The sequence below is a fragment of the Protopterus annectens genome, chromosome 9.part0 (genome assembly GCF_019279795.1).
Source record: "Protopterus annectens isolate FY-2018-M chromosome 9.part0, PAN1.0, whole genome shotgun sequence".
NCBI classification, from domain to species: Eukaryota; Metazoa; Chordata; order Ceratodontiformes; family Protopteridae; genus Protopterus; species Protopterus annectens.
The window spans coordinates 584,149,005-584,175,658 of record NC_056743.1 but is presented as its reverse complement, the minus strand read 5'-3'; the positions used below and the strand labels follow the sequence as shown (position 1 = coordinate 584,175,658).

At 37.2% G+C, this 26,654-nt stretch overlaps 1 protein-coding gene across 3 annotated transcripts in view; it reads right to left on the bottom strand.

Annotated features, from left to right (window-relative positions):
- LOC122811344 (zinc metalloproteinase-disintegrin-like batroxstatin-2) overlaps positions 1–26,654 on the bottom strand; it is a 576,382-nt gene that overhangs the window by 413,911 nt on the left and 135,817 nt on the right. For all 3 annotated transcript variants that reach the window (XM_044083123.1, XM_044083121.1, XM_044083122.1), the window contains exon 3: positions 12,503–12,579. In XM_044083123.1, coding sequence (XP_043939058.1) covers positions 12,503–12,579 — 77 coding nt within the window. The remainder of the gene's footprint in view (positions 1–12,502; positions 12,580–26,654) is intronic.

Here is a 26,654-nt window from a genome sequence, read left to right as displayed (position 1 = left end):
AGGGCAATGCAAAGACAATTGGCTTGGGATCCAGAGTCTACTACTCAGGAGGACAGACTGGAAATGGTGTGGGAATTGTGGTGAGAGACAGGTTTCAGAAGGCTGTGAGAGATATCACCAAAATTAGTGACAGACCCATAGCAATTAGACTTAATTGTAGTCATAGGGCAACATTCACAGTAAGGAAAAGGGTGCATTCATACAGCAGTTGCAGGATCCACTAAATAAAACATGAATTGGTGTTGATAATGGGTGACTTGAAAGCACATATTGGGATGGACAGAACAGGATATACAGATGGGTGGGGCAACAGGAATAAAGAAGGAGAGGCCATTCTAGACATCTAGCTTGCAAATGGCTTGATAGTAGCCAACACATGGATCAGAAAGGCAGACAGTCACAAGATCGTATCTACCTGAAATGATCGACAAGCAAAAAGCACGACAAAGAGAACACTGACATGAAAAGAACGAAAGTTGAAATACCTGAAAGTGTAAATGCCCGACAAACCACAATCCCGAAACTCAACAAAACAAAACAAATCCTTTTCCGAAAAACGCACACACAACACAAGCACACCAAAAACCTTACAAACCTACACTAAACCTTACATACACAACTATCTATGCACTAACATTAAACCAAACCCTAACCCTAAGGTCCGCCACTATCTGCACCCTAACCCTAAAGTCCGTCACTAGCACACACTTACCTTACCTGCACCCTAACCCTAAAGTCCATCACTAATGCACACTTAGCTTACCTGCACCCTAACCCTAAAGTCCGTCACTATCGCATACTTGCACAGTTGTGCTCGTTTTGCATGTTGGTGTTTTCAGCGTCGGGATTCTGGACTGTCGATTATTTACATTGTCAGTCTTCTAGTGTCAGTCTTCTCATTGTCAGCGTTTTCAGCTTTTGTTCTTTTCAGGTAGATCCACAAGATCACATACAAGAATGGCCAACATGCAACTCAAGTAGACTTCCTCATAGTAAGGAAGGGACACTGGGGCAGAATCAGTGATTGCGGAGTCATCCCCATTAAAACAGTCAGCCAACAGCATAAACCACTGGTTGCCATAATCAGCTGCAAGCAATGATCAGAGAAGTCTCTAAGGTCAACAAAGACCAGTATGAAGACCTGGAAGTTGACTGTAGAAAAAGCAAAACAGTTCAAGGAATTACTCAGGGTTCAAGCACTCTAAGAAGAGGAGGAGGAAATAGGTGGAGTTGATGAAGAAGGCCAGCACCTCAAAACAGCATGTGTGAGGACTATAGAACAGATATGTTGCCACACCAGGTATGGAAATAAGGTATATAAGGAAAGCAGGTGGTGGAATGCAGAAGTCCAAGAAATCATCAAAAGAAAGACGGTATACAGGAGAAAGTGGGAGATAGAAAAGATGGACCAGGATAGAAAGGAATACTGGTTGGCTAACAAAGAAGCTAATAAAGGAGTTGCAATAGCAAAGAACAGGGTATTGGAGGCAATGTACTAGCTTCTGGAAAGTGACTCACTAGGTGGCAAGAAACTCTATCAGGTTGCAAGGGAAAGACAGAAAGATAAAGAAGATAGTCAGGCACTCTTTATAAGGGATGTCAGCAACAACCTGCTCTCCAGTCCACAGGACATCAAAGTCAAATGGAAACAGTACTTCCATCAGCTTCTGAATGAAGAAAACTCCAAGCTGTATGGCCCAGACACAGCCTATGATGACAGAAGAGGAGGGGCTGACCACAGAAGAAATAAGAACAGCATTAAGGAAAATAAAGTCAAGGAAAGTAGCAGGCTCAGATGAGGTCACAGCAGATATGATAAAGATCCTGGAGGAGACAGGAGAGAAATAGCTTTTGAAGGTACTCACAGCAGTGTGGAGAGAAAGACATATCCCAGATGACTGGAGATTAACCTTATGTGTGTCAGTGTACAAGAACAAAGGGGACACCCACAACTCTGGGCAGTAAGAGGTATCACATTCCTGTCACACTGCATGAAAGTTCCGGAAAGGATGATTAATAAATGGATACACAGAGTACTAGAAAGTAAAATGTGTAATGAGCAGTTTGGATACAGATCAGAATGCAGCACACCTGACCCAATGTTTGCAGTGAGACAGATAGTTGAGAAGAAGCTAGAGATGAGGAAAGAATCCAACTGGACATTCCTAGACTTGGAGAAAGCATATGACAAGGTCCAAGAAAGCTGATTTGGGTAGTACTGTGGTGACTCAAAGTCCCAGAAACATTGGCGGAATTAGTGCAGGCTATGTACAAGGACCCAATGACTCAAGAATGAACAGTGTCTGGTTTCACAGAAGGGATTCCAGCACTGATTCCACTGCTGTTCATACTGGTGATGGACTATATTAGCAAACAGGTCAGAGGGGACAGATCAATAAAGTTGCTGTATGTAGACAATGTGGCATTACAGACAGACTCTGAGCAAGAACCTCAGCAAAGGATAGGGGAATGGAATGCAAAACTGAAGGCACATGGGATGAAACCAAGTAAGGATAAGTCAGTGGTAACAGCAGCAAATCGGGGAAATGAGAAGCTGAGAATTAAAATAGACAGTGGTAATGGCAGCAAACTGGGGAAATCAGAAGCTGAGAATTAAGATAGAAGGGAAGATATTGCAGCAAGTTAACAGCTTCAAGAATCTAGGAGGGTGGTTGAGGAGAAGGGAAGCCTGAATGAAAAGGTCAAATCTAGAATCAGAGTGGTACAGACAACTGGCATAGAGTGTCAGGTGTAGTGTATGACAGAAGAATGCCAAAGAAGCTGAAACGTAAGGTGTATAAAACAGTGGTGCAGCCAGTACTACTGTATGGCACAGAAACCTGGTCAATAAAGGCAGAGCAGATGAGAAAACTAGAGCTGATGGAAATGAAGTACCTGGGAGGTGTGGTAGGATGCACATGATTAAAGGCTTGTTGCTTTGGAACACTACCTGCTTTTCATGATTTTTGGGAATTGTTGTGACTGAGCTCATCAGCAAAGATTTAAGACCACTAGTTTCTCTGTTATTTTTTATATTTTTTACTCAACACTCATTGTGGTGAGGTTGGAACTAGATAGATTCCTAAGCTTGTTCATTTTTTACAGATGAAGAAATGAGGAAAGTAGCTCCAATTGCTGAAAAGATCACGTGTGTTTTTAACCGAATAAAGCTACCATGTTTCCATTTCATATTAGTGGTGTCATACTTAATTCCTTATACATTTCAGATGATAAAACATCTACCAAGCTCAAATATCTGGCGCTACATTTTACCCAGAGCAATAACACTGCTACCATTGCTGTGTTCCAAAATGCTGGAATGCAGTGAAGGAAGATTTGGAAAGATTGGCATCATTGCAGGTCTTGAAAACTACAAATGTATCCATAGTCAAACTGAATATATTTATATGTCTATTCTTTTATATAAATTCTACATGCAAAATAATATCCAGTTTCTTATTACAGAAAATACACAATAAATTATTAAAACATATATGGCTTCCTAAATCTGTATGTATTAAATAAAAAAGATTTGTTGCTCCCAAATTATCAATTGGTCTTAAATTTCCTATTTTTATCAACCAGATTAAGCAAACTCCTTTAAGCAGTCAAAAACACCTCTACTAACAAGGAGTAGATAACAGATTGGCCTAACGTTTATTAAAAATACATAACTGCAACAATTTGGGGTTACTTTTTTGAATAAGAAAACATTAGGTGAACTCAATGTAAATGCAATTTATATATTTAATCTCAGCATTTAATTTCATTAAACTTTTGAATCTAACTAAAATTATGCCACCATTCCACCTTATAATAAAAAAAGTTCATTAATGTGCCTGTGAAGCAAATAATTTCTAATAAAGATTTTCCATATCTGAAATATTTCACTGAATATGATTTTGTTATAAATTATTTTGCATCTACCAAAGTATTTGGTTCATTATAAATTACTAAAAGATATAGTCTTACTATTAACATTATTTGGAACAATATTGAGTTAAAGTGTGTCAGTTCTGCTTTAGGCAGAATAAAAAGTTTAAACATTAGCTTCAAATAATTTGATTTCTAAGACTTATGCTTTAATCGTAAATGTCATGTTTGGCATTTTTTATTTAAAAAACTAGGAATTAATTATTTTCTCCAACCTGCCTATAAGTATATATAGTAGTGACAGTGGGTTTTCTGTTATATACCAACATCCTGTTCAAAACGTGTTTCAATGTCTTGTGCCTATTGGCTGATGATAAAGGCTCCAGCATCCATGCAACTCTGTAAAGAAAATGGTTATCAGAAAATGCATTGAGGGATTTGGAGAAATTTTGACTCATCATTTGAAAATGAAGCTACTGGAGAAAATGTATTTTATTCATGGAAATATATTCACTTTACTAAATTGGTTTATATCCATATTATAATTTATCATAGTACTTTCCTTCCTTCCAAGAAAGCAGGTTACCTCCCTAGACTATCCTCTAACTGTAGCTTTTGTGTGTAGGAGGAAGCAACTATTTTGATTTTGTTATTTCCAGATACCTAGACATTTATAAATGGCAAACTGGATCAATGTAGTACTATTCAAAATAACAAAATATGTCAAAAGACAATTCTACAGAACTTTAAACTTCAGTTTAATAATGAGAAACCCATCTTACTGCCTTATTCACTTTGGTCAGATTCTGTTATATGACTCTCTGGCCTAATTTAAAGGCAATAATAACTGAAACCCTTCTTCTAACATAAATCATTACTAAGGGAGGTGTAAACATTTCCACGTATATTTATGAACCATTTATTTCTCAGTCCGAACTTCTTAGAAACTACTGTATCATGTTATTAATATATAATAAGGTATGTACTGTTGAGATAATGATAATATAAAATAATGTTTGCATTGCTGAAATTGCCCTCTCGAGGTTCCTTGTTGTCAGTTTGTAATATTTTCATTAACTATTGAGTATATAGTTATAAATTCCTTTATAAGGCTAGCTAACTGTGTGACAAAGCACTCAGTATTTGGACTGGGCACTCCATGTACTCTCTTTTCTATATACATACTATGTTTCTGATGTATTTTCTGTATGTTATTGTTCATAATATCATTTTCTGTATGTTGTATTGTTTCTTTCTCTGTTGTTTATTTCATGCTTTATCTTAAAAAATAATAAAATAGTTTTGAAAAAAAAAGGATTCTTGAATGGCAAACAGTGATGGGTTTTATTAAAGTGACCAGAATCAAACTAAAATTATTTTGTAAACTTCCTCAGCTTGAGCTGAATTCTGGACAAGGTCCTAGATATGAGTCTGGATATGTGCACAAGTGAAGAAAGGGGATATAAATTCACTGTGGCACCCATAGCTGAGTTTGTTAGAAAATCTTTGGCTTTGGAGGGACTTCCCAGTTTCACACTAATTTTACTAATATTATTTTCATATGGTGGTCAAACCTAAAGTTTAATATCTAGAATGAATTCTAAGATCTTTGCAAAGACAATCCCACTGAGTCATTTTGTGATCGGGTGTGGATACAATGGCAGAAGGTAAAATAATAGAAGGATTAGCGCTAGTTGTTTCAGTGGACAGCACCGTGGGTATTGTATTTGTGGGACTCAGAAACAGTCTTGTGCCACTCAGCTAGTGCTATTGCTAGTGCTTGTTCTGTGTGTGTGTGTGTGTGTGTGTGTGTGTGTGTGTGTGTGTGTGTGTGTGTGTGTGTGTGTGTGTGTGTGTCTGTGTGTGTGTGTGTGTGTGTGTGTGTGTGTGTGTGTGTGTGTATGTGTGTGTGTGTGTGTGTGCGCAGCAAACTGGGGAAATCAGAAGCTGAGAATTAAGATAGAAGGGAAGATATTGCAGCAAGTTAACAGCTTCAAGAATCTAGGAGGGTGGTTGAGGAGAAGGGAAGCCTGAATGAAAAGGTCAAATCTAGAATCAGAGTGGTACAGACAACTGGCATAGAGTGTCAGGTGTAGTGTATGACAGAAGAATGCCAAAGAAGCTGAAACGTAAGGTGTATAAAACAGTGGTGCAGCCAGTACTACTGTATGGCACAGAAACCTGGTCAATAAAGGCAGAGCAGATGAGAAAACTAGAGCTGATGGAAATGAAGTACCTGGGAGGTGTGGTAGGATGCACATGATTAAAGGCTTGTTGCTTTGGAACACTACCTGCTTTTCATGATTTTTGGGAATTGTTGTGACTGAGCTCATCAGCAAAGATTTAAGACCACTAGTTTCTCTGTTATTTTTTATATTTTTTACTCAACACTCATTGTGGTGAGGTTGGAACTAGATAGATTCCTAAGCTTGTTCATTTTTTACAGATGAAGAAATGAGGAAAGTAGCTCCAATTGCTGAAAAGATCACGTGTGTTTTTAACCGAATAAAGCTACCATGTTTCCATTTCATATTAGTGGTGTCATACTTAATTCCTTATACATTTCAGATGATAAAACATCTACCAAGCTCAAATATCTGGCGCTACATTTTACCCAGAGCAATAACACTGCTACCATTGCTGTGTTCCAAAATGCTGGAATGCAGTGAAGGAAGATTTGGAAAGATTGGCATCATTGCAGGTCTTGAAAACTACAAATGTATCCATAGTCAAACTGAATATATTTATATGTCTATTCTTTTATATAAATTCTACATGCAAAATAATATCCAGTTTCTTATTACAGAAAATACACAATAAATTATTAAAACATATATGGCTTCCTAAATCTGTATGTATTAAATAAAAAAGATTTGTTGCTCCCAAATTATCAATTGGTCTTAAATTTCCTATTTTTATCAACCAGATTAAGCAAACTCCTTTAAGCAGTCAAAACACCTCTACTAACAAGGAGTAGATAACAGATTGGCCTAACGCTTATTAAAAATACATAACTGCAACAATTTGGGGTTACTTTTTTGAATAAGAAAACATTAGGTGAACTCAATGTAAATGCAATTTATATATTTAATCTCAGCATTTAATTTCATTAAACTTTTGAATCTAACTAAAATTATGCCACCATTCCACCTTATAATAAAAAAAGTTCATTAATGTGCCTGTGAAGCAAATAATTTCTAATAAAGATTTTCCATATCTGAAATATTTCACTGAATATGATTTTGTTATAAATTATTTTGCATCTACCAAAATATTTGGTTCATTATAAATTACTAAAAGATATAGTCTTACTATTAACATTATTTGGAACAATATTGAGTTAAAGTGTGTCAGTTCTGCTTTAGGCAGAATAAAAGTTTAAACATTAGCTTCAAATAATTTGATTTCTAAGACTTATGCTTTAATCAGAATGTCATGTTTGGCATTTTTTATTTAAAAAACTAGGAATTAATTATTTTCTCCAACCTGCCTATAAGTATATATAGTAGTGACAGTGGGTTTTCTGTTATATACCAACATCCTGTTCAAAACGTGTTTCAATGTCTTGCGCCTATTGGCTGATGATAAAGGCTCCAGCATCCATGCAACTCTGTAAAGAAAATGGTTATCAGAAAATGCATTGAGGATTTGGAGAAATTTTGACTCATCATTTGAAAATGAAGCTACTGGAGAAAATGTATTTTATTCATGGAAATATATTCACTTTACTAAATTGGTTTATATCCATATTATAATTTATCATACTACTTTCCTTCCTTCCAAGAAAGCAGGTTACCTCCCTAGACTATCCCCTAACTGTAGCTTTTGTGTGTAGGAGGAAGCAACTATTTTGATTTTGTTATTTCCAGATACCTAGACATTTATAAATGGCAAACTGGATCAATGTAGTACTATTCAAAATAACAAAATATGTCAAAAGACAATTCTACAGAACTTTAAACTTCAGTTTAATAATGAGAAACCCATCTTACTGCCTTATTCACTTTGGTCAGATTCTGTTATATGACTCTCTGGCCTAATTTAAAGGCAATAATAACTGAAACCCTTCTTCTAACATAAATCATTACTAAGGAGGTGTAAACATTTCCACGTATATTTATGAACCATTTATTTCTCAGTCCGAACTTCTTAGAAACTACTGTATCATGTTATTAATATATAATAAGGTATGTACTGTTGAGATAGTGATAATATAAAATAATGTTTGCATTGCTGAAATTGCCCTCTCGAGGTTCCTTGTTGTCAGTTTGTAATATTTTCATTAACTATTGAGTATATAGTTATAAATTCCTTTATAAGGCTAGCTAACTGTGTGACAAAGCACTCAGTATTTGGACTGGGCACTCCATGTACTCTCTTTTCTATATACATACTATGTTTCTGATGTATTTTCTGTATGTTATTGTTCATAATATCATTTTCTGTATGTTGTATTGTTTCTTTCTCTGTTGTTTATTTCATGCTTTATCTTAAAAAATAATAAAATAGTTTTGAAAAAAAAAGGATTCTTGAATGGCAAACAGTGATGGGTTTTATTAAAGTGACCAGAATCAAACTAAAATTATTTTGTAAACTTCCTCAGCTTGAGCTGAATTCTGGACAAGGTCCTAGATATGAGTCTGGATATGTGCACAAGTGAAGAAAGGGGATATAAATTCACTGTGGCACCCATAGCTGAGTTTGTTAGAAAATCTTTGGCTTTGGAGGGACTTCCCAGTTTCACACTAATTTTACTAATATTATTTTCATATGGTGGTCAAACCTAAAGTTTAATATCTAGAATGAATTCTAAGATCTTTGCAAAGACAATCCCACTGAGTCATTTTGTGATCGGGTGTGGATACAATGGCAGAAGGTAAAATAATAGAAGGATTAGCGCTAGTTGTTTCAGTGGACAGCACCGTGGGTATTGTATTTGTGGGACTCAGAAACAGTCTTGTGCCACTCAGCTAGTGCTATTGCTAGTGCTTGTTCTGTGTGTGTGTGTGTGTGTGTGTGTGTGTGTGTGTGTGTGTGTGTGTGTGTGTGTGTGTGTGTGTGTGTGTGTGTGTGTGTGTGTGTGTGTGTGTGTGTGTGTGTATGTGTGTGTGTGTGTGTGTGTGTGTGTGTGTGTGTGTGTGTGTGTGTGTGTGTGTGTGTGCGCGCGCACGAGTATACTCACATTTGCCACAGTGATATTTGTGCCTTGTGTACTTTTATCTAAACATACTCATGTCTCCTCCAGACTGCTCCTAATGTGGGCATTTACTTCCATAGGTTCATAGGTTCATAGGTTTATACTAGGCTAACTGCCCTAGGGCATTTATAAGCCTAGCCCAAAGTTATGTGGCTTACGCCACCCCTTATGTTAGAAATACTGTGCCCATTAGTTTGTTGTGCCTCTGTCCAGTAGTGACACAGAGATGATTCCCGGGGTAAACCTACGATCTCCCATCCACCGGTCAAGATTTCTCTTGAACAGAGCCAGCGAGGTGCTCTGCCTCACATGGACCGGGATTTTATTCCACAGCATGGGGAGTCTCTGGGTGATAAATCTATCCATCCAGCACGTCCTATTTATATCCATGCTAAGGTTTAAGTCTCTTGCTATAGTGGTTTTGGTGGATTTGGATTTTTTGAGGTGGAGCATGTCCATTAATTCCGGGTTGGTCATGGCCTTGTATGTCAGGCACAGGTCACCTCTGAGCAGACGGTATGCAACTGAATAGAGTTGGAGTTTCTTCAGTCTGGCAGCATATGACAGGTTTTGGAGTCCCTTTATCCTTTTGGTGAGGAACTTTTGGGGTCTCTCCAATTGCTGCAGGTGTCGGGTGAGATACATCCCGAATGGGGCATTGTACTCGATCATTGGTCTGATAAGTGAAGAGTACAGGGGAACAATGACCTCACTTGATCTGGATGTGAATCCCTTCATGATCAGGTGGGCAATGTAGAAGGTCTTTCGAACCACTTTAGCAACGTGAGCGTCAAACAAGAGGCCACTGTCAACCTGGGTCCCCAGGTCCCTGATAACCTCTTCTGTGCTTAGTGGGTTGCCACCTATATGGTAGCTTGGGGTTACCTTGTTTTTCCCGAAGGGTATGACTATACACTTTTGCTTAACTTCAGGCCATGGCTCTGGCACCAGCTATCAGTTTCCGTGAGACCCCTCTGAAGGATGTCTGTGTCCAATGTACTATCCACTATGGCACCCAGTTTGCAGTCATCCGCAAACTTTGTCAGCCATAGTCCTCCTATGTTTGCCTGTACTTCTGAGAAGTAGATGCCAAACAATAGGGGGCCAAGGACTGAGCCCTGTGGGACTCCACTTGTAACCGGCTTGGAGTCTGACATGGCTCCAGCAACTCAAACCCTGTGGGTTCTGTCCTTTAGCCAGTTTGCAACCCATCTTGTGACATATGGGTTTACATTTAAGCTGGTAAGTTTCTCTATAATACCCGAGTGGGGTATTGTGCGAAAGCTTTGCAAGGTCAAGGTAGGCTGTATGGACTGCCTTTCCTCATCAATGGCCTTGGTGACTGTTTCGAAGAAGTCGACCAAGTTCAAAAGGCAAGATCTGCCCTTGACAAAGCCAAACTGGGTTGGGTCCAAGGTCTGCAAGTCCCCCATGTCCTTGTTTATGAGTTCCATTATGATCCTCTCCATAGCTTTGCAGACCAGGCTTGTTAAGCTTATGGGGTAATTACCAGGGTCCGTAGAGGCACCGCCTTTGTGGAGTGGGACCACAGTTGCAGTACGCCACTCCTTGGGCACATATCCTGTGGTGAGGCTAAGATTAAACAGCTGCCTTATGTGCGGGTTTAGTTCTTCATTGAGTTCATATAGCACACAGCTGGGGACCCCATCCGGTCCCATTGATGCTGTGTTTTTAGCTTTAGAGAGAGCAGCTTTCACCTGCGCATTTGAGATGTCTGGGAGGCTACTCTCAGTTGGGATAGTTATCTCTCCTTTTGGGGGGGTGAAGTTTGCGCTGAACCTGTCTGCCAGTATGTTGGCAATGTCTGTGGGTTCAGTGATTTTTGTATCATTTTGGACTAATTCTGAGCATATCTGGGAGTTTCCACCCAGGTTTCTGACATAGCTGAAGAAGGCCTTATGATTGTCTTTTGAATCTATGGCAATTTTTCCTCTCAAAGTTGGCCTTGGATAATTTTATGAGGGATCGTAGTTTCTTGCTAGTGCTGATCAAAGATGCCTTCCCTTTTTGGGATTTTGCTCTATCATGTAATAGCTTTCTCCTCTTATTGTAAAGTTTGTTTATGGCTGGGGTCCACCAGACTGGACGTTTGCCCTTGGTGGAAAGAGTCTTGGTTTTATTTGGGATTGCCTGATCCATGCAGTCCTGAAGGTGTTCATAGAAGGCATTTGTAAGGGCTTCCGCAGCTTGGGTTGTGGTTTCCATTGGCTCGGGGGCCTTGAAGGATACCACACCTGTCTTGAGTAGTGTGAAGTTTGCTTTAGAGAAGTTCTTCACTGTGGTCTTTTGTTTGGGGTGGGGGGATGTGGATTTCTAGTGAGATTAGTTTATGATCTGATCTCACCAATGAGGGATATACATCCGTGTGGAGCATTTTGTCCCCATGTTCGTGATGATGAGATCTAGTATATTTTCTCCTCTTGTGTGGATGGTGACTAGTTGTTCCATGGCATTTGAATTTATGAACTCCAGGAACCTTTGGGCTAGAAAGTTTGGGCTTGAGTAATGTTCCCAGTCTATATTCGGGTAGTTGAAGTCACCCAATATGATGGTGTTTGGTGATACATTTATACCCTCCAGTGTCTTCAGGAAGGCTGTGTGGGTTTCCTGAGTTTGAGAGGGTGGCCTGTAGCATGCTACAAATTGTAGAGCAGTTTTGCCTATGGTTAATTGCTCCTGGATGGTTTCCGATGCTTCGTGCGTAGCCACCAACCTGGAGGTGTGGGTATCCTTGATGAATATGGATACACCCCCTCCTTTTGTGGTGTGGTCCGGGTTTTGGGGCCAGAAAGCATGATATGAGATGTTCTCAGGAGCAGAACATTAAATAGACAGATAAATTAATATATAATGTTTGTTTTATAACTGTGCCAGAAACATACTCTAATCAGAGCTTTAACATTGATTTTAATCAGGGATTGTGGACGTAAACTGGTTGGTGTTTTATAGTAATTTGATAATCTGTAATAATGGCACTCGGGGGATGTTGAAAACAGACACAGGTTTCAAAGAAAAGTGCATACTTGTAGTCATTGTAGGTTGGACAGAGAGTCAAATATCTTAAATAACTCAAAATGCAGATATGGTATCCTAAACATCACAGAAACAATAGAAATATCAGAAAAAAATGGTTTGGAAGGCTTCAAATACAAATGCACCACATCTCAGTCCTTACTTTTTGAACTTTTACTTTGCCAATACTACTATCTCTGTGCAGTCAATGTAGATATCAAAACGCATTCACCAGCTAAGTGACATCATTTAGTAGTGCAATAAAATAATCATTTGAAGACATACGTATTATAATACTGTAATAGTTGCACTGGTTCATTCTGTTCCATTGGTTGAGCATGGACAAACACCATCATTAGCTTAGATTTTTATGCAGATAAGATGAAAACATGAACTTACTCATTCTTTTCCAGATGTAATACCAGGTCTTTGCCTTCAACACGAAGTCCATACTTCAAGACATCAGGATATTGTGCCTGAAACAATATGAAAACATTTAATTAAACAACAGTCTTTATAAACCACTGTTTCTTTTAAAGAGAGTTTTGAAGAATATTAGACATATCCTACTCAACACAGAAAAGCATATTATTTAGGCATCGGTTCATTTATCTTCTCTGTAATTTAGCTCTGCATTTCCCACACCATAATCTAGCTCTCCATTTCACATACCATATGGTTAGAGGTAGCATTACTGATGTAGCTGTCCAATTTGTGGCATTTTCATAGCATTTCTATAGTGTCCTTCAATTGTGGTCATCCTAAGAAAAGGGTAGTAACCAGCAATAAAGAAGGACCTGCAGCAGATAACATTAAAAATAAAGATGCAACACATGAAAAGGCACATGGACTTTTTTTTTGGTTGGAGGGGTAGTGTTCATTTTACTATTCACTGCAACCTTGATTTAACAATCTCAAAAAGCTTATCTTCTTTTCAAAGTAAACTATCTTACATAATAAACATCATAATCTCGTGTGTGTGTGTGTGTGTGTGTGTGTGTGTGTGTGTGTGTGTGTGTGTGTGTGTGTGTGTGTGTGTGTGTTTGTGTGTGTATCTGAGTGAGAGAGCCAGGAAAAACAAAGGAATCTAGTATGGAAGGACCTGTTTGCTTAGTCATGTTGACATGAAAATTCTGCATAGGAAACATTTTTGACATGAAAACACACATATACACATACGCAAACATCAGTTTTGTATTTCTAAGAAATACCAAATCTGTGCTGAAAATAAAAGGCAAATGCATCAGTTGGTTTAGGGTTTTATATAAAAAAAGAGTTAACAGAAAGTAAAAGTAAAATAAATATTCTGGACAAATAAGGAAATATTTTAACAGAATGATAACAACATGTAGTCTTTGTTCTCTGTCATGTTTCAGAGTTACAGAAATCAGTTTCTCTTCTTTGTACTGATTGTAAATGGATTAACATTGTTTAAGCCTAACAGAAAAAAAATTATGTGACCCAGATTTTTTTTGCCATGTAATGCTGAAAGGAGTTGCCTGTTGAATTACCTGATCCATTTTGTAATAGTTTAAGTGCTCAGACAGTGAAGAAACAATATCAGGATATCAGGAATTGGGTAGCATATGTTTATAAATTAGGGTAATAAACATATTTTATCATTATTAACCAGCTAGTTACACTGCATTTCATAATTAAAAGATTGCAGAGTTTGATCAAAGAGAAAATGATTTTCAAGTTTATTAAGATGTGCTGCCATTCCCTTACAAAGTACTAGAATAACTGTTTAAATTTATACTACTTTTAAATTGATGTTGATGTTGTGATAGACATCTGCCCATAGCATTGGAAACTTGGGTTTGTTTAGCTTTGTATACATCAGATGGACTGAAAGAATTTAGGTTCATATGTGTTTACTAGGCTAACGACCACAAGGGCCTTTTTAAGCCTAGCCATGAATCCCAAAATTCTAACAAGTTCTCTTTACCCTTGATAAGTGTTAACAGGAGCTTGGGACATAATAAAACAACTTAATTTTAAAGTGCAAGTTCAACCAGATGGGGAGTAATGAAGACAGATAAAGATCTAATTCTCTTGCAGCAGTTAATTCCAAATATAACTCTCAACTGCCTCCAATTTTGGCAAACATTCATGATTTTGCCTCAGATTTTTCCCCTTTCCTCTCAAAAAATGTTTGCCTTTCTGATAAATCAATGAGAATTACATTCAGTCAATAATGACAGATATTGTGCCAGTGATGCAACAAATAGCACACTTGCCTCTGAAGCTGGGAGACCAGAAGGCTTTTGATTCTATTCTCGTTCCAGGTGATTGGATTGCAGACCATTCAGTGCAGCATTAGAAATATGCTGCATTCCTGAGTGTGCCAACCTTAGGATAAAATATTAAACCAAGATCCCTTCTGCTTGAGTTTGTGGTAGCTCAGGTGGATGGAAAAGATTTCACAGCACTTATCAAACATAGGCGAGGAATTTCCCGATGCTCTAGCCAAATTTCCCCTAGTAGTGTAAATATCACCTTGGGTCTTCCTTGAAAAAAGGCCACCGGTCTAGTGGGATTAACCCAGTTAGCAAACAGATAGATAGATAGATAGATAGATAGATAGATAGATAGAAAGATAGAAAGATAGATAGAAAGATAGATGAGGGTTTCAAACATCTTATATCTGATCAAAATGCATTCTGATGTAAAACATGTTGCTGTCTTAACTTTCTAAGTGAATTAGAATAATATTTTCAAATTATGACAGTTTTTGGGCCTTTGTCCTCCCCACCATTATTTTTGCTTTGTAAAGAATTCTTGAGCAAAAAAGATGAGAACCTATGACTCCCAAGTTCACTGAAGTAAGGCATTGGTCCAAATAACATATTGCTCTTTAAACAGTTTAGGTTTAGCTGTATGGACTTTTAGACTTTTCCAGATCAGTTGTAAAGTCTTCCTTTTGTGTTTAAAATTAAAACCATCCAATAAAATAACCTCATTAGTTAACCAATTAAAAATTAAAGTAAAAGGTGGGAATACAAAAATGAAAAATAAAAATGAAAAATAAAAAAAACAGTCATGTGAGCCTTTTAAACATAAAAGGAAGACACACAAATAGTTTTTTATCTGATGAAGTTCCAGTTTGTAAAATAAAGGAAAGAAAGCCTCATCTTTATTTTGTGTTCCATGATTTGTGGATCTGCACTCAAGGGAATTTTGTGTTTTTATTGTAGACATTACATTTTTTTTTGTTTTTGGTTGGAGATTTTTATTAATACAAAAATAATTAAAATCTAAATAATACATTAACTTCAGCCTGGAATAAAATCCCTTCTCTTTCTGGTGAGGAAGGATTGATTCTATAGTTCCTTGATGGCATAACTCTAGTAAGCTTTGAAGAACCAGATGCTGTTGGCTTGGTGGTACTTAGGGAATGCCTGATGGAACTGGAGGGAGGTTCTAAGTGAGTTTTTACCACTTTAAATAATGCTGAGAAGCCAGGAATCTGATGCTATTGCGTTCCAAAGGAGAAAGCAGTGAGAAAGCCTCCCTGAAAGAATGCTGTTGTTGTTGGTGCTGGTGGTGGTGGTGGGGGGGGGGGTGAGGCTGATGGACATGGAGCAGAAGGGGATAGGGTAGTCATGAATTGAAATTTTGTCACCAAAGAATCCTGTAGATGCTTTCAAATCTGTATTTGGTTCACTCTGCCACTTTTTCTTAGTGAATTTCTTCCCTTTTTGCTGTGACTTTTGTTTTTTAAGGAAAGGGGTCCAGAATTAGAGGGGGGTAATTCCTCTGTAATGTTGGTAAAGGGGAAAGAAAAAGCTGTTAAAAGTCTTGCATGATTTTCCCTCTTTCTTGCATTTTTTAAAAAATTTCAGCTGAAGTTAGCCAAAAAGTTTGTCTTTAACAGTACATCTAAAAACTTACCCTTTACATCATCTTGCAAAGACTGTAGGCAAAGCTAGGTGTACCTACTTAGAGAACAACCAGTATCTGCTGCCCTGGAAGATGCTTTGACACCATCTCAGCTTCACTTTATTGAATATCTTGCTACTCGTGTAGAAAAACTGACTATGTTCTGTACGGCAGATTTTTTGTCGGAGTCAAGAAAATCAGACATTATCTTATTCATTTTAACAGAAATAGCCAGCAAATATCTAGGAATACTGATTTGGCAGTTAATGGGACAGAAAGAATGCGTTGAAGAGATGTACAGTTTCTTCCTATACTTATTCATAGTTTTATGGTCCTTAATACTTGGCAGAACATTAGTAGGTGGTAGGAGTTTAGACGCCTTATCAGACTCCACTGAAATCACAGCTGGATCCAAGGATACATTCTTGTATAAATATTTATGTAAATCTGGCACTTATTAAAATTTTTTATTTAGTTGCAGGTGGTGATGACTCAGCTGCCAAGGAAGCAAACAATAAAACTATCTTGTAAAGCATCCAGGAGAGGAGGAATAGTTGAAGGCTTAGGGACATCCATATTTAGTAGAATGTAATATCTTTTTCTAAGTCTGAAACCTGTTTGCCTTTCCAGTGGAAATGTTGCATCATTTTCAAAATAGTATGCCCAAAGGACAGTCAGAAGATAGAGTGTCATCTTCTTACTCAATTCCTGTAGAGGACTGAATCTGGGAAGGACAGGCTTACGATTCCACATTTCAGTCTGAAGAATCCTTATCTTCAGAACAGGTATGTCACTTCCTTTTAAACAGGTATGTCACTTCCTTTTATGAGGAGTAGAACAAGGAGTAAAGAAGGATTGTGGAGAATTCAGAGACAAAGAGGGCTTTACAAAGCCCTTGGGGAAAATGTTACCATTCCTGTCATAGAACAGAAGGAAGGGAGATATGCTTGGATTTCTGCTTTCTCTGTCTAGGAGTGTCTGCAGGCAGAAAATGAGGAAGGACAGACTCCTGATGTACCTCTACAAGGGTACCCAGGATAGCCTCTCAAATGAAAATCTGTGGTATATCATCTGGCCATTCAGAAATAACCAGGAAGTCCCCCCCCCCCCCTTTGTGGCCTTGACAATCATCATATTGGCCAGGTATAATATGCCTGAAAGCTGCGCCTTGTCAGCCTCCAGAGTGATCTCGATAGCAGAACCAGGAAGAGGAGTTGAACAGTCTGTGGACATGTGCTCAACACAGACATCCAGCTCTGACTGGGACAACAGAATCCTCAGACTGTTTAAGCTTAAGTTTCATACATGACTGTTGTGAGACATCAAATAATGATGTCCTGGTGGCCATCCATCCTCATGTTAGTTCCTTAAGCCTTTGATTTACAAGGCAGATCTTTAGAGATGCTAGATGACTTCTAATTGTTCTAGGGAAGAAATGTTTACAAATAGTGCACTCGGTAAAATATATTCTGGACCAAGACAGAATAAAGACTTGGTGTGGCTATCCTTATAGCGAGATCTACCAACTGCAGTCATATTTCCTTCACTTAGCTGACATGAATCTGAACATTTTTTGTCAAAAAGTTAGTGAAAAAGGAAGGGTCCTTAATGGGGATTCTTATCTGCCCATGAATGAAAAATGGAACAGGCCATAGTACTGACATGGATTGGTGGCACAAAATGAAAGCTTTGAGGAAGCTTGCATCAGTTCATCACTCTTGTACCAGCACATAGTCTTAGGCACGTTCATTGGTCAGACATCTAGAGCCGAAGCTGTTGTAAACTGAACAGATGTACCACTCTTGGCAGGATATTTCCCATTAGTAAGCAATACTGTAACAGTAATCTAATGAAGGACATCTAATAAATCCAAAAAAAACACAGTAAACTACATGTATTCATTATTTATTTATTTATTGAAATCTGATTACCCGGAAAGTCTGACTGGGTAGGCATCCATTTTCTGCAAAGGCCCAGGGAAAAAAGCTCCAAAGAAATACAAAAACATTTTAAGAACAATAATTTTACAATATTCAAACATAATACAGAAAACATCTACAGTTTAAATAATTACACCAAATTAGACATAATGTGAAAACATTTGTTAAGAATGGATACAACTTATTTGGCAATAATTTAATATTTAGAGAAATTTTAGCCAGTTTACAGAAATTAAAGGTATATTAGTATAATACAAATTGGAATTGAAATAGGAAGTGGGAGAAAAAAGACAGGGTTATGGTATATTTAGATAGAGTCAGGAGATAGAAATCATTTGAAGTAATGAAATGAGCGAAGAAGGTGGAATAAAGAGGTGTAAGGAATGAAAAGGTACTGCTTCATATTTAGGGATATAGGTTATCCTGGGGTTAAGAAAGAATAGAGCCAGCCATGAAATAAATGAAATGAACTATAATTTCAATAAAAAATTAAAAAATTTCCTCAGCAACTAGAGGAGAAAACCATTCTTGTGACTGCCCATTCATAAAATGCACATAGACTACCTAAAGTCCTACTGAATAGTAACCTGCACAATTAATGTAGTCTATTAAAATCAGTGGAAAACACTACTGTAACATAGAAAATGGAGACATGAAATATGGGTAGGTCTATTTTGCATGCTACTGGAAATATCATTCACCATTCCTTTATTTTACTGGTAGTGGTGAATTTAGAGATAGAAGACAGTAGCAGGTGCCTATGTGGTGAGGGTGCAAAGCAGCCGTGTTAGAGATGTGAAAGGTTTACCCCTGCATTGTTATTCAGATTTGAGTTTTTTAGTTTGAGTGATGGTGAAACATTACACTGAAATTTGTCTGCTAGCCATGAAGCAGCGCACATGTCGCAGTTCACCAGCAAACCCATATCAGTCACACTACGTTGTATAAATCTTGGTCTACATTGTGTGTGTGTGTGTGTGTGTGTGTGTGTGTGTGTGTGTGTGTGTGTGTGTGTGTGTGTGTGTGTGTGTGTGTGTGTGTGTGTGTGTGTGTGTGTGTATGTGTATGTATGTGTGTATCTTAGTGTTGTAGGGGTGCTGAAAGTCAGTCAGAATTCACATCTTATAAAGATTCCTCTCAATACTTCTTTCAAGGAACTTAGAATTACTGGATGTAAATATTTAATGTTCCTGTTTTCATTCCTTAGAAGTTTTACCTTCTTTCCATCAATTTCTCATCCTACTTTGTACATAAAGAGACTTGAACTTCTGTCATTAAACATCTCCTACACTTGTGTATCATTAACCCTTATACAATGCTTGTTGGCATTTTGATTTCTGCATGAGATGCACATTGCTGGCTATTCTTTCTCTAATATGTGATGATTTCATAGTTAATTAGACATGAGATGAAGGGAGCCCTATCCTCCTGCACAAAGAGTGTGAGGGTGATTCTCCACATGAAAATGTCAGTTTAGTGTTCATTAAATATTTAATTTTGGGACATTATGGAGGCTTCAAATACAGGACCTCTGTCTGTGTGTAGGAGCTTAGACGGCATTACGACATTAGACATTTCAGAGACTCTGCGTTACTCATCACAGTTTAGCTTCTATACATTTAATATGTATTTTTCTTCAGGCAGCTTTATGACACAACAACTGCTGGATTTCTACCTGTTTAACCTGGTAACCCAGGCTTAGGAGTAAACGAGGACACATAAGGCTTAGCTGAGTAAGGGGGAATCAAAGTATTCCATTACAGCTGTCCATTCTGGGAGGGGATACCTCTCAACTGTAGAGATTTTTGCAGAATGTCCAGATTTTTGCCTCATATTTTTCATCTGTTTTGTACAAAATTGTGGTTTTCTAGCAAATTAGTGGCAAATAATTAAAGATTGAAGTTAAAAAACAATGACAGACATTTGAGTTTTACCATTCAGAAAATTCATGCTAATGTAAAACCTGCTATTCAAATAATTTTCTAAGTTTGTAAGAGCAATTTTTAAAAGTTCTCCCTATTTTGGGTCTTTGTCCCACTTTTATTTATAGGTTTGGCCAGATTTCTTGCTCAAAGAGGTTGAGAGTTATGGGAGGGTATTAAGACGAACAATGCAGACAGTTAATAAGGTAGCGATAAGGTGTCATGAGATGCATGTAAATATTAGTAGCAGGTCACAAAGTTTTAATTATCTCTTTCCTCTTTCAGATGCACACCTTTCACGTCTGTGGAACAAGGCACAGCCTAGATGAAAAGGTTGAAAGAGGTCTTCCATGTGGGAGTTTAACTAGTCCTTACCGGTGAAACACTAGGATAATTAGCTAAAGGCTGTACTACCAGTGAATGTGACAGTCAGCAGCAAACAGAAAAAATACAAATACTGATCTCAGGCCATGCAGACTCACCTTACTGTACTACACTCATAAACTGTTGTATTTTTAGCCAGGTGTCAGCTTTTACAAAGATATTTGAGTAACAGTAAACGGTTTCATTCTGCTTTTATAAATGACCGCAAACTACATGAGTAAATAGATCTTTCTTGCTTTCCCTGCATAATTGCTTGCACTGCAGTACTTCTTACAAAAAGTTGTTAAATAATCACATTAGATGGAACATCAAGACACAGAAGTAGAGATGTGACATTTCAGGAGATGACATGGCAAGGCTCAGAAACTGATGGCATCACATACCATTGTAATGCTGTAACCCAGTTTTATTCTGTTACTAAAAGTGGGTAATGAAGGAAAGCTTTCTGTGATGCCATCGTTGTGACATGACAGAATTTCAGTTTTGTCATAGGAAAACACCAAATAAAAATAAATTATGGCTGTATAAGGATGACATGCTAGAGTTCTCTTCTTTTACACTAAGATAATGATGGTGTCTATGTAAAGCACTGCATAAAATGGAAACAGATGATTCACAGGAAGTTATTTCAGAGTGCACATCATATTCTGTTTGTTCTGTGCTGCATCTCTGAATAAGCCACTTAGGCTTGTAAGTCATGCGTGCAACCATTCTCAAATTACAAATAAAACTGTAGTGAAATAACAAAATTATAACCTATTTGCAAAAGTAGTGATGTTACAGTTAGTTCCTTTCACACAAGTGACTAAATGTTTTAAGAAAGTCTTCTTATCAGAGATTATTACTTCTCTCTCACACACACACACACACACACACACACACACACACACACACACACACACACACACACACACACATATATTATGAGTTAAAATACATATAGGGTCAGGAGGACAGATGTCTCCATCTTACCTATTTCTAATACTATCAGTTCTGTTTCTAATGACTAACCGCTGGTTTTGGAATAGAGACTGGTAACGTGGGCACCCAGCAATGTCCATGTACACCCAACAATGTCCATGTGCCATCTCAGGGCAAGCAGGCATCTCCAGTGCAAAATAATGAAGTATAAATAAACCAGTGTTTAAGGGTATGTATGTATAGGTGTTTGCCACCCACAAGCATGATACTAATGGTCTGCCCATAACAAGTAAATATTGCAGTAAATGAAGACAGACAGTGTTTGTACTCAGGAAAATGGAATTTGTTCTGTTGTAGTTTGTGTGTATGTGTTTGTGTTTGTTTTAACTTGCATAACGTAGGATTTTTCTTTCATACAGAAAAAAACCCACAATGTACTGGTACTGCATTACTGAAGAAAAAATGCTTAGCTCTAGCAAGTGTAAACATGTGCCACAAAGTAATTAGGAAAGAGAACTGCAAAAATAAAGAAGAGGATTGAGATGAAGTCCAGCAAAGTGATTGTGGGTATCAGCTTAAATGAGTCTTTAAAACAAATGTATGACACAACAGCAGGCTTGCTTAACCTTCAAAGAAACAGAGAAATAGGGAAGTTCTGCTGTGCTGTACCCTGCTCACAGAAGGTCCAAAGTGAAGAGCTCTACACACAAGCAGATTACATTATATTAAGAGCAGATAATACACTTAAGCCACTGATAACAGATACAGACAAAGACACCATACATGTGACAGATATATTGTGAATACTAAATCTAATTTAATCACTCAGGAATTCAAAGTGCTTCCTTGTAGTCAGTGGTTTGAATCCCTTAGCCTCCATTTGTCTACTGTGTGACTCTGAGCAAGTCACTTAACTAGACCCAGGTTCAGTCTGAAACAGGTCTGTATGGGTAACTGCATGATCTGCACCTGCTAATTCATAAACAAACAAATAACTAAGCATTAGAGGATATTCTTTAAGTCTTCTTTGGTTCAGCTCTGCATGACTAATGATGGTATGATAATACTGGCATTAAGATCATGATGTTCAAATATATAGAATATTCAACACCCAATAGATATACCGACAAAAGATTGAGAAAGAAAAACAATTTCGACTCCTGATCTTCACACTAAAAAAAAAACCCCACAACACTTGCCTCAAATTTGTCTGAATAGTGGCAGTGTTATAGGAAGGGTTTTTTTTTAAGTTAAGGTGTAACGGTTGGGGGAAGGGGCTTCATTAGGGTTAGTACCTATTACTAAGATGGTAAAGGGGGTGGAGCTAATGAGTGCTAACCCTAATCCTAATGCTGCGCCTTCCTCAACTTTACCCCTACACCTTACCTTAAAAAAAAATCCTATAACACTGCCACTATACAAGACACACTCAGACACAGAAACACGTGCAAACACACACTAAAAACACTACATCTATCTGCTAACCTAACTCTGATCCTAACCTTAAAATACACACACACTACAACATGTACATACAACACCTATCCCCAAGCCTTACTCTAACTCTCAAACAAATGCACAAACACTCTCACCCCCTCCAAACCTTGCTCACCTGTCTCAACAAAACATACTAAGAACATTTTGATGATTTGACTATTCATGAGTTTGATTTAAAGCTCCACCCCCTATCACTCGTCGACCAAATGGACATTCGACAAAATGCAGTGAGTCCCTTCAGACAACATTATACATGGCACTTAAGAGCTGACTTTATCATATTGCTAGCCTATCTTTACGAAATCGCTATGCTCAACAAATATTAATAAGGAAATATAAAAACATCTTCAAAGATGCTTTGTATGCTTGACAGTTGGGAGATCCATGCAGCGCTGGACTGCATTCAGTAGAGAGTTATGCAGTGGCTTAACATCTCAGATTTTTGCATATAGTCTCCTCGTGTATTACTTGTGAAATGGGAAGTCACTTTATCCAAAGATGTGTAGATTGGCAGCTATGCTTTTGATGTTGAAGTTATAGTTATAGTGATGGACACAAGTCAACAAAATAATACTTTTTTGTTTGTGAGTATACATCAGACATACTGAATGCAGAGAGTGCATCATTCTCATCTCATTTACAAGAATACCTAGTTACACACCTAAGCTCTGTCTAACACTTGTTTCATTCATGGTAAAGTGTCCATTGGATACTTGTAAAGAAAGGATATACTAGAAACACAAATGCACTTCTTTAATGTAATTTATTAGCTTAAAGGCAGAAAGAAAGTTAAATGTAAGAAATTATAGGGTGCCTAAATGCAAGATGTAATCACAAGTTTAGGTTGGGAAGAATTTATGTGCCACATTATCAGATTTAACACATTAACACCTTTGAGATGTGGAGCATTATACATCTGTCAGCCTGTACTCATCTTTATATTCCAGAGCATTTTCTGAAAAATCAAGTTAAAAAGCATAAGCCAAACAAATGTAAATATTTTAGCAACAATAAATGCTGTTAATGGGTACAAACATCAATGTCTTCATGTCTTCTTTGTGGTAATAGTAATAGTGTATTTGTGTATTCACAGTCTTTACAGCAAAACTGTATATGTTATAATGCACACAGCTCCAGAATTATGTTTTTCTCAAGTTTCATAAACAGCTTTTCATATATTGGTAGTTGTATGGCTTTGATGTATAGTGTTAGATCCATTTTTTCTGTTAGATAAGATTTCAAATAAGAGCAAGAAATTCCTTTTGGATTGTTTGTTTATTGAGATATTTATAGAAATATATAAAAATATGCTTATTTGTATAATAATTTAAAACCACTGAGTATCTTTCAGGATGCACAACTTACATTGCAATTATTTTTTTCAATGTCATCTTCGGTTTCACTTGATGCCATTAAATAGTTTGTAAGTCACTTTGATTTTGGAAATATGACTATAAATATGGAAATATTGCATATCTTCATAACTGCTTGCAATGGACAGTGACACATTTTCTCCCACCATGACATTTCACATCTTGCCACTGAATAAAACCAAGCTGTCTCAGTTTTGAAAATACAAATGAAAATATGAAAACAAGAACAACAACTGACAAATAGTGCTTAATATTTTCACTTTAGGGCATCCTAGCTTAACAATCTTAGTGTTGTTTTGTTACATAAATATTGCCCTTTGTCATGCAACTTTTTATTAACTGGTATGTCACTTGGTTAAGGAGGCCAAGCTCCAACCCCACAAAAAAAAAGTTAATATGCCACAAGTGGCTGTGGGTGCTGAATGGAAGCATATAAAAAGATTATAAATGCAAATATGATACAAAGGACATTCAGGTAGTGATAACAGCATTTACCAAGACAGAATATGTGCAACTTAAATGTAAAACCTTCACATCTTTCAGAAAAAAAAAATCTTCTGAAACTACACAGAGTACCTAAGGTGTCAAATCTTTATTATATGACAACATAAACAAATAACTTTTTTTCAGCAGTCATATGGGGGTGATATCATAGGTGCTGGTGACACAGGTTTTGTTTGTCAACATAGTAAACTTATATATCAATGTCATGTGTTACTTGTCAGCATACTAACATCCTGTATTAATATCAAGTAATGAATGACAACCATTTTCTACTCCTTATCATCAGTTTTAATTCCATTCAGTCAGTGGTTGTCCATATTCTGAACTGGTTACTTACTAAGATGATATTATGACACATGCCTTTTCAGGTCAGTATGCAGAACGACATTCTCATATTACATGTGACTAATATGCTACAGCAGTAACAGTAATATCACTGATAGTGACAAGGCACAGAGGAAGAACTATGAATAAACAGTCCAGGGAACAAAAAACTTCAAGCTGGATATGCTACCTCTTCCACAGAAACAAGACTGCCGACTCTCCTAATTTGAAGAACTGTCCTAGTGAACACATTCAATAATTAAAGTTATGAAACTATAGAAGATGGCGAAAACATGGATACCACTTTACATATAATGGCTTCTATATTTCATTAAGATAAACACAAACCAAGTATGCATTTGCAGGGGGCAAAGTGTTGTTAGCTGAGAGAAACTCTACCAATTCCAACTTACTAGACTAGGATTCTTCTTTACTAACTGTTGTTGCTCATTCACAGTTTTGCCTTGGTTATGGACTACTACAGTGTAAGGGGTGTGGGATGACAGTGAACCATGCTAGGGTTAACAGGTCATTAGTAAGATGTAAACAATTCACCTGATAGTAGGACATTAGCTGAAAGGAACAACCACCCATGAAACTGCATGTCAGGCAGGAAGTTTACATTCTTCCATCATTACACATTACATATAGAACTGCTAGCCATCTTTAATTTTGTAAAATTATTTTTTATATAACATAGTTGCCTGTCTCATTTAAGACACCAATAATAAGTTAATAGATTTAGTATTAACAACATATGAACATGCTGTAGTCAATTTCTTGTAGAATTTTCTGCACTAAATAAATTGCATTGAATCTTGGGTGTTAGGCAATTCAACAAAAGTAATGTGATTTGATAAGGATAGAGGTCATTATAAAAGAAGATTTCTTCCTAAGCCTAAGATGTACTGTGCCTGGACTTAGTTAAAATGACTTCAGGTTGAGATAGTTGAGTGAGATGCAGCCTACCAGTGGAAAACATATTCCGAAAATGTTTGCTGAACAGCCTCGCTATCATTTTACATAGTCATACTGTAAGTGTGTTCCACAAAATAGGTTTCAAGCAAATAACAGTACTTTTTGTTCAAAAAAATTAAAGATATACTAAAAGTTAAACCAACCCCAGCAAACCCTGCTCTACTGCTGCTGACAACCTCCCACATGAATTCTTAAAGATAGCAGCCAATGTCATAGTATACGCAGTGTCTATCCTAATCAATATATCAATACTTAAGTCATATGCACCCTCATTATGGAAAAAAATCCTATATTATCCCTCTCTGCCGACATCTCCAACTTCCGGCCTTTTGCAATATTATCACCTTTCTCAAAAATTTTTCAAAGTTGTATTCATAAATAACTCCTCCACTAGCTCCTAAAAGAAGTCTTTTGACATCACTCAACATGGCTTCCACTCAGCGCACAGTACAACTAATGCTCTACTATCATTCACTGACACTATAAACAAATACAGGAACTCAGGCAAACTTGAGTCCTCCCATTTCTTGACCTGTCTAAAGCCTTCAGTACAGTTTCTTATGCTAAACATATGTACAAAATGTCTCAACTTGGATTATACTTGTCTGCATTACAGTAGTTAGATAACTACTTAACTGGCAGGTTCCAAACTGTAAAATGACAGACTACTCTCCCTACCCCCAACCTGTATGTCTTCGCTGATCTACTACAAGGTTCTATCCTTGGCCCCCTCCTATTTAATATCTTTAACAATAACCTCTATATCTCCACAGGCTAAACCTCTCTTATACAATATGCTGATGATTCAGGCTTAAATGTGCATCTA